This window comes from Humulus lupulus, chromosome 5 (genome assembly GCF_963169125.1).
Source record: "Humulus lupulus chromosome 5, drHumLupu1.1, whole genome shotgun sequence".
Classification (NCBI taxonomy): Eukaryota; Viridiplantae; Streptophyta; class Magnoliopsida; order Rosales; family Cannabaceae; genus Humulus; species Humulus lupulus.
The window spans coordinates 225871979-225884180 of record NC_084797.1 but is presented as its reverse complement, the minus strand read 5'-3'; the positions used below and the strand labels follow the sequence as shown (position 1 = coordinate 225884180).

The following is a 12202-nucleotide window of genomic DNA, read 5'->3' as shown; positions in this document are numbered from 1 at the left end:
TTTAATAATAATGATGTAAAAGATACATGCTATGCATCATCTTACGATATTTTATTTATTTAGTTTTTTTTGGGTGAAATCTTAGAATATATTTTTTATTATTATTATTATAATTTTTTTTTTATGTGGTCATGTTCATAAAGTAGTAACCGAACGAAAACGACAATGATAGAGCGTGGTTTCCTCTTGGCGTTTCGAAAATGAAACGCCAAACCCAAAACCCAACTCTCATTCATTTTCATTCGTATTTAAACCAAACCCAAAAACCAAATCCAAAAACACCAAAACCCAACTCATTCATTTCTCTCTCTCTCCTACCTGTTCTACTCCACAAATTCCATTCTCCTCGCCACCATCGCCTGGTGGCTCTCTGGGGAATAATACCACTGCCACCACCGCCGTCGTAGCCGTCGCACCACAATGTTGCCTTACAACACAATCCACGAAGCAGCCACCGCGCTCGGTAGGAACCTCACGTACGCCGAGACAATCTGGTTTAATTACTCTGCTCAGAAGTCCGATTACTTCCTCTACTGTCATAATATTCTCTTCCTCTTCCTCCTATTCTCCGTCGTCCCTGTACCTCTCGTCGTCATCGAGGTTCTTCGATCCCTTGGTTTTGACAAGTACAAGATTCAGCCCAAGGTTCGCTTGTCGGTTTCTGAGATACTCACTTGCTACAAGGATGTTATGAGAATGTTCTTCCTCGTCATTGGTCCTCTCCAGCTCGTATCGTATCCTTCTATTCAGGTTCGTTTGTGCGTTTGTGTTCGTCTCGTTGTTTCATGGCCTTTCGAGGACTTCGATTCTTGAAATTTTCGATTTTGAGCTGATTTAGCTTCTGGGTTCTGATCTGTACAAGATTATTTTCAGTTTTTTCAATGATTTGTTTTTTTAGGTGTTTGATAAATAAACTGTTAGAAACAATTCACTGGGTATTATGACAATGTAATGAAAAAAAGTTGGGTTTTTTGTTTGTATTGTTTTCTATGTATGAACAGATGATTGGGATTAGAACAGGGCTGCCATTGCCATCTGGGTGGGAGATTGCTCTTCAATTGTTCGTTTATTTTGTGGTGGAGGATTATACAAACTATTGGATCCATAGATTTCTGCATAACAAATGGGGTTATGAGAATATTCACAAAGTGCATCATGAGTTCACTGCTCCAATTGGATTTGCGGCTCCGTATGCTCACTGGGCAGAGGTTTTAATATTGGGTATCCCATCTTTTCTCGGGCCGGCTATTGTTCCAGGCCATATGATCACATTCTGGTTGTGGATAGCTTTAAGGCAGGTTGAGGCGATTGATACTCACAGCGGGTACGCATGCTCCTTCACTTTTGTTTTTCCTTTTATTCTAAATAAAAATCAATTATTTTTTACTATCTGATGGTCCTTATCTCCTTTTGTTGATTGTGACTCAATCATGAACCTTTAGAATTCCTTTTTCTGGTTTATTTAATACACTTGCATGTGAAGTACTTTTGATTTGAAGAGTTTTATGATAGTGGTTTACCTTTTCTTGATGGAGACCAGGATCAATGTACTGCCTTTCTTTTCAATGCTCTCTTGTTTTATTTCTTATTTTAATTGTCAAACTGCTATGCCAAAGAACAGCCTTTGTTTAAAAAAAATAATGGAATAAAAAATTATGCCACCTTTTTTTTGTTTTTCCAAATATCTTTATATGAAAAACCTGAACCTTGATACGTTTGCTTTTGGTTATGTGTTATTTATGGATATGATTTTTTTTTAGCTATATTTTTTTTCTTGATGGATATGAATGTGTGTATTTCAACTCTTCAAGGATGGTAGGCCAGGGACTAGCGTTGATGGGGTTTGTGGCACATGTGGATGTTGTAGAACTGGATGAAAAATAAGTTGATGTGGCTGAGGATAAATTTCTTAGTTGTGTCTACTAGTTATATTGTTACTATGATGTTCTGAATAAAGTAAATACTGTTTGGAGAGACATTTCTTCGAGTTTTCCTTTATTTTGGAAATTAATCGGTCCCTTTCTTTCAATTCCATTCAACAGCAAAGCAAAATAATGGTTCTTTTGCTAGGTGCTCATTTTCATATTCTTGTTTTTGCTCTGCTGTGAAGTTATGGCTACTGATTCATATAGAACCTTATTGTAATAAACAATCCAAATGCAGGTACGACTTTCCGTGGAGCCCCACCAAATATATTCCATTCTATGGAGGTGCTGAGTATCATGATTACCATCACTATGTTGGAGGACAGAGTCAGAGCAACTTTGCTTCAGTTTTCACCTACTGTGATTTCATTTATGGAACTGACAAGGTAATATATAATGTTATTGATAATAGAGTAACAATTAAGATATACAAAATTTACATTCAAAGTTGTGCCGTGGTTTATTAACCATTTTTAAAGTAGTAATAATGTAAGACTATACTATGTACGTGAATGTCTATAAAATATTATCACATCAATGAGTGTAGTGTAAGTTTGTGTGCCCAAGTATTATTCCTTATAAAACTCAACGTGCTAATGTGTACTGACTCCAACTTATGGTTTGACAATAATTTTGTTTTGATCGATTTCACCAGGGCTACCGATATCAGAAGAAGATCCTCAATAAGGTAACCCTTTTTCAAAAAAATTATATTTTTATATTTACTAGCGCATTATAATTGAAGTTTGATGGCATTTCTAAGACTCATTCTTGATAGGTTAATTGTAGTTTACTAATTTAACATAACTAAGCCATTCAAGTTGATTGTCTTGTTCAGCATGGAATTGAATTTTTCATTATTGAAACTCTATTAAGACTTTGTGAAATACTGGTTTCCCTTTGGAGTTCCCCAGCTTAATCCATCTTTCATAGTTTAAGTATGGAAGCATGTTAATGGATAGTTTCCATCATAAGATTATCATGGCAGCTTTATGTCTTTAAGGCTCCATCCAAGCTCTGTAATTAGGCTAGTCATTTTCAGGTGTCTAAGTGGGTAATCTGTTCTATTATTGTGGGTTTCCAAGTCCATTTCCATCTGAAAAGATAATAATAATTTTGAAAACAAAAGAGTAGTGAAGCATTTTGGTGAAGTTATAAAATATAATACGAAAACTAGTAAACAACAATTCTTCATCTACGTTATGTTTTGCTTGGTAACCGTTTGCTTCTTCAGTGCATCATAATCTGAGTTGAGTTGTTTTATAGTATTTCAGATTAATCTTGCATGTGTTTATCTTTCTAAATATTATGTTTTTTTTTTAATTTTTTATTTTCAGTTGAAAGAGGAAACACAGAATGGAGGATCATACAATAGTTCAAGTCAAGGTCTAAAGTCTGATTAGTGAGGATTTCAGAACCCTGTTGGTAACGATCTGAAAAGCTCTCTGATTTCAAGTTGACATCTCTTTGGTAGTCCAGCAAAAAAAAAAAAAAAATATTAGAAACCTTTAGTGGGTCTTTATGGCGATTATTAACATGGGGTTGTTCAAAACTGTGATAAGATGTAGTCTGGGGGAGATTTCATAGTTTAAGGTTGTAACATTAGATTCAGAGTTCAGACTTGTCCATCTTCTTTGGAGAGTATGTTCAAATCATAATATCAAAAATCAGATCCGGGCTACTGTGTTTGATGTTATGTTAAAGTTATAGCTTCCAGTTCATAAGAAATTTAAAAAATGCACATTTTCCATTGATTTTCTTTCTTAACTGAGAATTTTTCTGTGACATTTCAGTGCAATGTGATGGCTCAACATATATTAGCAGCAATCAACTGATTTGTTTAGTAAAGAAAGAGGCACTTTTAGTTAAGCTCTGCCCTCATCGTAATGTAACACTGGGAATAACTAGCCTGGAATATTATTGATAATAAGCTCCATTCTCAGTAAGTAATGATGATAAAAATAAATGTCTGTTATAATAGTTCTAACAAAATTGTTAGTGTAACTTAAAAGCTAAAAAACAAAAACAAAAGTCGAACTCAAATAAGTGAATAATCCATCCCAGGTTCCATTGTTTATAGCTATCTACTACTTACTATTAAGCCATCATTTGGTATTTTCTTGTCAATGAAAAAGTTAAAGAATAATGTTGTAGTTTTTGTTTTAAAATTTAATTATGCGTGAAAAGGAAGGGAATGTAAGACTCACCTATTTGGATAGGATTAATATTATCCAGTTAGGGGAAAAAAAAGTCAAACATTGTATTATTTTAAGATTTTAATTCACATGTTAAGAACTTAAGATTATTCCATACTAAAGAAGTTGATAAAAGTATTTAACTTAATCATTTTCCACTTCACATCATATTTGAAGTGAACCCACTTGCTATGCAATAGTTAAGATTGCCCATGTGAAGTGTTAAACTATAGAGCCATATTAAGAATTTGTACCAATTGACTAAAGAGAATTTAAATCTATATTTTAGTTAATAATGAATTGCCCGTCTAGCTCAGTTGGTAGAGCGCAAGGCTCTTAACCTTGTGGTCGTGGGTTCGAGCCCCACGGTGGGCGATTTCGTCTTTTTATTTATTTTATTTTTATTTTCTAAAATTAATTAAATAACTCATGATGACACTTCAATTCAAGCTAAGTGGATGAGAGAATACAAGGTGTTTTTGAATAATAACAATTAATAAAATAATAGTTTTCTACCACATATTAAAATTATCTAAGTATATATTTATTACATATTTGCTATCATTTACATAGACCACATTTAATTTAGCCATAAGATTTAGGAATAATGTTAGGAAAATTTATATGTGATACTGTTTTTTCTATTTTATTTACAATAATCTCTTTATTTATTATATTTACGAATTTACTATTTTTTTATATCCTATTTCAAACTTTATTATATCTTTTTATTTTTTTACAAATTTATTATCTATTACTACACTATTTATTCCATACCTACTTTTATTTTTGTCTTTTCTGCATTCTCTTTTTTCTCTCTCTAGGTGCATTAACTACTTTTTTTTTCTTTTCTATTTTACATTCTTCTTTTTATCATTTATGAATTTTTGGTCTGTTTTTTCCTATATTTATAATATGGATAACTATTTCTATATATACACAATATTATATTATTTTTTTCTCTCTTTATTTTTTATATTTTCTCCACAACTTTAAATAAATTTTTTGGCCATACTGCTGTTATTTTGATCAAGGTAGTCATTTTCAAGATGATTATGATATTTTTACTTTGACAACAAATTTAATCTACCAACTACAATATTAGATTTTTGGGTTGGAAGTTTTCATTTTAAACTTTACTTGTAAAATATTGATACGGTTCTCTTCCTATATCAAAATATTGATGGTAAAATATTAACAACTATTTTATTTACTTAGGCAAACTTTTTTTGTTTTTGAAATATGTTATTTAGTAAGCATATTCATTTTTATTACATTGGCATACTCAAAATAGGTTTTATTTACAAAATTAACTATACTAAAAAATATCAGCCAAACAAATATAATTACAACTATAATATATTCAAATTATAAATAATTTACTTTGTATAAACCCTATTTTTTAGGAAAAAAACTTAACTTTTTGAAATAGGTATGTTTCCCTTAGCACATCCTACAAAATAGGGGACTGAATCCCACAAAAGATGAGATTTGCCAGCTTAGTACAGGAGATGAGGGAGCAAGATCGCAGCTTGTATTTATTTTTTAATCCATTTTTCTGTGTTTTTCAAAAACTACTTTTTAATTAATCTCTAAGAGCAACTATAATGGGAGGTTGTTTAAGTTGTCAAATCACAACTTTTCTAATAAGTTTAACCAATCAAAAAAGAAAAAATGAAGGCAACGTTGCTACTGCTGTGCAACGTTGCCAATTTTCTTTTAAAACAACATCTCCACCTTATTTACCAACCCCTACCTCTGACAAGCATTTTCCCAAAGCAACTTTCATTGGAGTTGCTCTAAAAGTATTTAAGATACCAATTGATTATCTTTTAATGCATGACTTCATTTTCTAAGTTATATTATAATATCTTATTATTTAACATATTAAGATACGTTTCGGTTGTAGTCAAGCTTATTTTAGAAATTAATGAATTAACCTATAGAATTTACATTTGAATTATTATAAATTTTTGGTTAACCAATAAGATTTTTTTTTTAAATCATAGCAAAAATACACATGCTAGTGACTCATTAATTTTAGTTAACCAATAGTAAATTACTTTTAAATCATAACACAAAATTGACTCATTTAAATCATCTTATCTGGCGACAACAAGAAATTTATGCTTTCCATAAACTAAAATGTCTCATTAGACCAAATATGCAATGGCTTAATGGAAAGTGGCTTCAAAAGTCATGTATATACCCATGAATTCGCCAAGATAATGACGATAATATAGGAGGAATAGGTGGCTAAGTTTTGGTACCCTCAAAATGTCCGTTCCAATAGTACCACCCCCAAACTTGGAATGCCCAGAGTTGGCCGAAAAAATATAGTCAAACTTCGCATGGCGTGCTACTTTGACTAGCTCATGCAACAACGTTTGGTAGCAAGATTTCAATAGCAAGCTTGTCGACAACTATCCTTCCCTTGTCTATCCAACGCATGTGGTGGTCAGCGGCACGACAGTTGGTGTTGGGACGACAGTTGGTGCTGGGATCAACACTTTGAATGTAGAGAGAGAGCTAATGTGGATGCTATGTATTTAAAGTTATTCTATGTAGTTTTGTAAATAAAAAATGTCCCGTTATTTTTGTAAATAAAATATACAAAATAATGTGAGGTGTAAATTTCTCTTTCAAATTAGTGTATTATTTACATATCTATATTTTTCGACAGATGCATAAATTTTATATTGAAAAAATTATTTAAAAATTTCATATATATCATTTAGATCATCAAATGCAGTACAATTATATGAAATAAGTATACCAAATTTGAGTAACAATTGCGTGTTTAGACAACAAAGTGACATTTTCACGTATACCACATTGAGATGGAATATATGTAACAAATATAACAAATCAAAATAAAGAGATCACAAAAAAGTTATATTTCAAACAAAGAACCAAGACAAATCATATTCTAGTAAAAACGGCCAAAAAAACTATTTATGCATATTAAAACTTCCTTATATCTAAAAAAAATTATTAAATTTAAAAATACAAAATGAGGCATTTCTTTCACTTTTTTAAGGTGAGAAAAGGTAAGATGCTTGTTGGGCCTTTTTGTTGGTGAATTTTTCAAAAAAAAGTTTAAACATAGGAATCTCATAAAATATAAAAAATAAATTAGAGTAAATAGCAGTCAAAATACTCAATATTTTTAAAATATTGCACTTTTATACCCAATTTTTGTTTGGGCTGTAAATATACTCAATGTATTCAAAATATTACACTTTTATACCCAAATTTTTATTTGCGGTAAATATGCCTAATGTTTTTAAAATATTGCACTTTTATGTTATGATTGGTTAAATACAAATGATAAAGTGTTAAAATATAAGCAATGTATAAACACTTAGTAGAATTCACATAGTGAAGATATGAATTTGAGTTTCAAATTGTACGCACTTATAAAATGCAAATTTGAGTCCAAAGTGATACATAAAATTATCTAAGGGTTTCCAAAAAGTTTGGTGGCATTTGGAGCATTTTTTGGACCTTTGGAAGTGTCCAAAGTTAGAGGGGGTGGCGATATGTTGCCACCCAGGAGGCGACACATTGCCTGAAAGCTAGGGTTTCCATCGCCTACTGTATTACGTTGATTTATGTAAATGCTCAAAATAACGTATTTTGCAAGTCTAATCCTATTGGTTAGACTTAATGACGAGGCATACTCTATATATGGGTCAAAAACAGTGATTTGGGAGACTTGATCACTCTCTCCAATCTCTCTCTAAGAATCTCTAGTTTTCTCCAAGAACTCCCCAAGAAAGTGCTTGACTTAGAAAGTTGAAGGCTTGTTCAATCTCAATCTTCATTTCCTCAAGGAGAAGGCCTCTAGCATCAATGGTGCCTGGGAAATAGAGTATTAGGACAGTGTTTCTCAACATGTATAAGCCTTGGTTTTGTGGTCTGATTTGCTTGAAGGATTTGTTCAAAGAAAATGGTGGTCTTGCCTAGGGTTTTGAAGCTTCATCAAATATTGAAGAACTCCATTGATCTACTTGGGTTTGCAAGTTCTTTCTCAATCTTTTTTAAGTCTCTATCAATCCAAATTTTGTGTAGATTCTATTTTTTGTGGTAGTGTTATCTCACTCTCTCCCAACATTCTAATACTCTAAAATCTGAGATAGCATATCATGGAAGAATCTAAGTCTCTTTCGGCAATGAGATTCATAACTCAAGACTTTGTTAGATTAGATAGATTTGATGGGACTAGCTTTGTTCGTTGGCAAGACAAAATTAGATTCTTGCTCACCACTTTGAAGGCTTTCTATGTCTTGGACAAAGACCTAAAAGCCTTAGAAGAGCCCAAGGAAAATGATACACAAGAACTTGTCAAAGAAAGGAAGAAGCGCGAAGAAGATGAATTGAATTGTAGGATTCACATCATCAATATTCTATCGGATAGGCTCTATGATCTCTACACCAACACCAAGACCGCCAAGGAGATTTGGGAGGCCTTGCAAAAGAAGTACAAATTGAAAGAGGAACTATTGACTTGTTCTTGACATCCGACAAGAAGGTTCTACTCACCAATGTTTTGTATGTACCAGAAATGAGTATAAACCTTGTGAGTGGCAATTTGCTTGGAAAACTGGGATAGATTCTGACAAGCTTATTTTATCAAAAGGCAGTTTTTTTTTGGGAAAGGGATATGCTTGTGATGGCATGTTCAAACTTTGTACTTCCATTGACAATATGAACAATACAACTTCTTCTTCTTGTTGTTATATGCTTGACTTAAATTCTATTAATTTGTGGCATGTTAGACTTGCACATTTGGATTTAGCACAATTAAAAGGGCTGTCAAATGTGGATTAATTGATTGTGATAATGTTGAGCATGAAAAATGTGAATTATGTGTTAAATCTAAAATAGTAAAGAAACTTTTTCCTAGTGTTGATAGAAACTCTAAGTTGTTAGATTTGATACATAGTGATTTATGTGAACTTAATGGAATGTTGAATAGAGGAGGAAGTAGATATTTTATTACTTTCATTGATGATTTCTCTAGGTTCACATATGTATATTTGCTTAAAAATAAGAATGAAGCATTTGATGTGTTTAAAGTGTATAAAGCAGAAGTTGAAAATCAACTTGAAAGGAAAATTAAAATACTTAGAAGTGATAGGGGTGGTGAATATTTTTCAAATGAATTCAACTTGTTTTGTGAAGAACATGGAATAATTCATGAATGTATAGCCTCTTATACTCCACAACAAAACGGTATAGCAGAAAGAAAGAATATAACATTTATTGAGATACTTAATGCTATGCTAACATTCTAAATTGAATTTTAGTTTGTGGGGTGAAGCCTGTCTATCCACTTGTAATATTTTGAATCGTATTCCCATGAAGAAAAATAATATATCTCCATATGAATTATGAAAAGGAAAGAAACCAAACATTGGTTATCTTAAAGTGTGGGGGTGTCTTGCTTATTGCAAGAACACCGATCCAAAAAGAGCCAAGTTGGGTCCAAGAGCTATAAGATGTGCATTTGTGGGTTATGCCCAAAATAGCAAAGCTTATAGATTATTAGACTTGGAGTCTAATGTAATAATTGAATATAGAGAGGTTGAGTTATTTGAGAACATGTCATGTGATGACAACAAGTTAGAACCAACTCAAACTAGAGAGCCTCAAGAGGAGACTCCTAGAATAGTTGGTGAGCAACCTCAATTGCCTAGAAGAAGCGAAATGCTCAAAGATTTGGGATCAAATGAGAAGTGTTCTCCAATAGAGACATTGTACCTTGTTGAAGGTGATAATGAGGAAGTTACTTGGAAACATCCAATAGTATTTCAAATAAAAGATGATCCCAAAACCCGTCAAGGAAGCAATGTCCTCAAGGGACCTCGCTTTTCGGAAGGGGGAAATTAATGATGAAATGCATTCAATTATGTCAAACCACACTTGGGAATTTTTTGACCTTCCAAAGGGGTCCAAAAAAATTGGGTGTTGTTTACCGAGTTTTTCAAAAACTAGAATTACGAAATATAAGAGAGCCAAAAGAAAGGATTTAAAGATAATCACACAAAGGTTTTTACATGGTTGGGGCGTTAAAGAGCCTTAGTCCTCGATTCTATTGTATTAGAGCTTGGAGAGCTTTAGCAATGGAGTTTTCTGCGAATTCGAGCAGAGTAATTGCTTACAAGAGAAAATTATGGGATCCTTTCTACAGTGCACAACTGCTCCTATTTATAGGTAGTTGGGTGCAGTGGGCTTGGGCCGGATTAACCCGGGCCTAACAAGGATCTAATCATGGTTCACTTGCTAATGGAGGCTTAATACAAAGAACTTTCCTAAATAATACACACTAATCAGGGCCCATTGGACTGGCTTGGGCATAACCACGCTTTACAACTGACAACAATATGTAGCTTTAGACTAGTCCGCGTGGGCTTCTAAGGAGATCATGGGGACAGGATCCATCAGAGTAATGGCAGTACTATTCCCCAATATCAGCGTACATTCTGTATGTAACCTCTTCTGTAGGTTAGTTGGATAGACCAAACTTCGTGTTTCTCGGGAATGTGTCAGTGTTAGGGAAGTTCAATCTTGCCAACCCGGATGCCAGGTCCAGGATCATTTACTAATGTCCCAGTTTGTTTACTAGGACCCCGGTTCATTTTTCCAGATCTCGAGTTTATTTACTGTTGTTTCAGTCCATTTAGAAGGTTGAGCTTCACCCTTATTCACAACCCGGATGATGCCATTAAATCAGATCAGGAAGATGAGTTGGGTCGGAACCTTGGTTCTGATTCCCTCATTATGGTGGCGCCCATTGAATAGTGTTGGGCTCACTGACAATTGGGCCACTAGGCCTCTCATCCTCCCTGTCCATTAGGCTTAGGCTGGGCCTTTGATATCGACGAAATAACCCATAGACCCATTATGTGGTTCCTTTGATCTCTACAAAATAGCCCATAGACCCATTATGTGGTGCCACGTGTTCCGGGGCAAAACTGGAGTAACATTTACCCCCCCCCCCCAAGTCTTAATCTATGTTTGCATAGTGGAGACTTGCTTCATTCTCCCGGATCCAATCCTAACGTCCCGGTTTGTTTCCCAGAAGACGGGTTCATTTTCATGGGGGGGGGGGGGCACTTGGTTAACCTTTCATGGAGGAGGCTTGTATTAGCGTCCCTGATCGAATCCCAATAGCCCGGTTTGTATCCCAGAAGGCAGGTTCATTTACTTAGGGGCCACTTGGGTGATCCCCGTCCTTTCGAATTCCCCACGCTTTGCCTAGGTGTCCCTTAGTAATTGGTGTGTTTGTGTTACTTATGCCTCATAGATCCAAAGAGAATCTTTTTTATTGTCGTGTTAACAGACGGGTGTCAACGTGATTTCCAAGGCGTCCCATCTGTACAGGAGATGCTAATAGGATGATTGAGTGGGCTATTTAATATCTCTGCACCATCTGGGACCGCTGGATGAGGATTTTTTGAAAATTTCCTAACGTGGACCGTTGGATCGGGTGGACGCGGATCGCGAATTGGCAAATCCACGATTTGATACCTGATGGGGCTAATTAAAGCCTCTGCGTAATCCGAGACCGTTAGATGAGGGAAATTATCTTGAACCGTCAGATCAAGCAGTATGCTTTTAGCTTTATAAATACCCCTAGATTTTCATTTGCAACTTAACATATTCTGAACAATAAGAGCTGAAATAGAGCATTTTATGTCCGAATTTGCCGACAAGATTCTCCGACGATTGCTTCACCTCCATCGTCGTTTCTTTCTGACCCACCTTCTTTCTGCACCACCACCGGATAGTCCAGTCCCGGTTCAACCAGTAAACAAGCTTCTGCATCGCCTCCGTCGATTCAAAGCCGAGATCTTGCCGACCTTATCGCCGGAGATCCTACGACTTTTAGATCCAGTTCCTCACAGTCAGTTCCCTGGTCCTTTACCTCTTTCCTTTTCTCCTTTTATTTTTGTAGTACTGCCTTTGTGACCATAGGATTGTTAAAGTTGGGACCACCGCATAGGGTGGTTCTGAGCAAAACAAGGTAGGTCTGTAGAACAGACGGTCTAGTTAGTGTCTCCGGTAGAGTTGTCC

General features: G+C 34.5%; 1 protein-coding gene and 1 non-coding gene across 2 annotated transcripts; both read left to right on the top strand.

Moving 5' to 3' along the window:
* Positions 1-270: 270 nt before the first annotated feature.
* LOC133778269 (methylsterol monooxygenase 1-1-like) lies at positions 271-3679 on the top strand. Its single transcript, XM_062218147.1, has 5 exons — positions 271-750; positions 1002-1324; positions 2164-2311; positions 2581-2613; positions 3263-3679. The coding sequence occupies exons 1-5, from the start codon at positions 421-423 to the stop codon at positions 3326-3328; spliced, it is 900 nt and encodes a 299-aa protein (XP_062074131.1). The 5' UTR covers positions 271-420; the 3' UTR covers positions 3329-3679.
* A 743-nt stretch (positions 3680-4422) lies between these two features.
* On the top strand, positions 4423-4495 carry TRNAK-CUU (transfer RNA lysine (anticodon CUU)). The gene has a single exon. It is a non-coding gene; the product is annotated as a tRNA-Lys (tRNA).
* The last annotated feature ends 7707 nt before the right edge of the window (positions 4496-12202 follow it).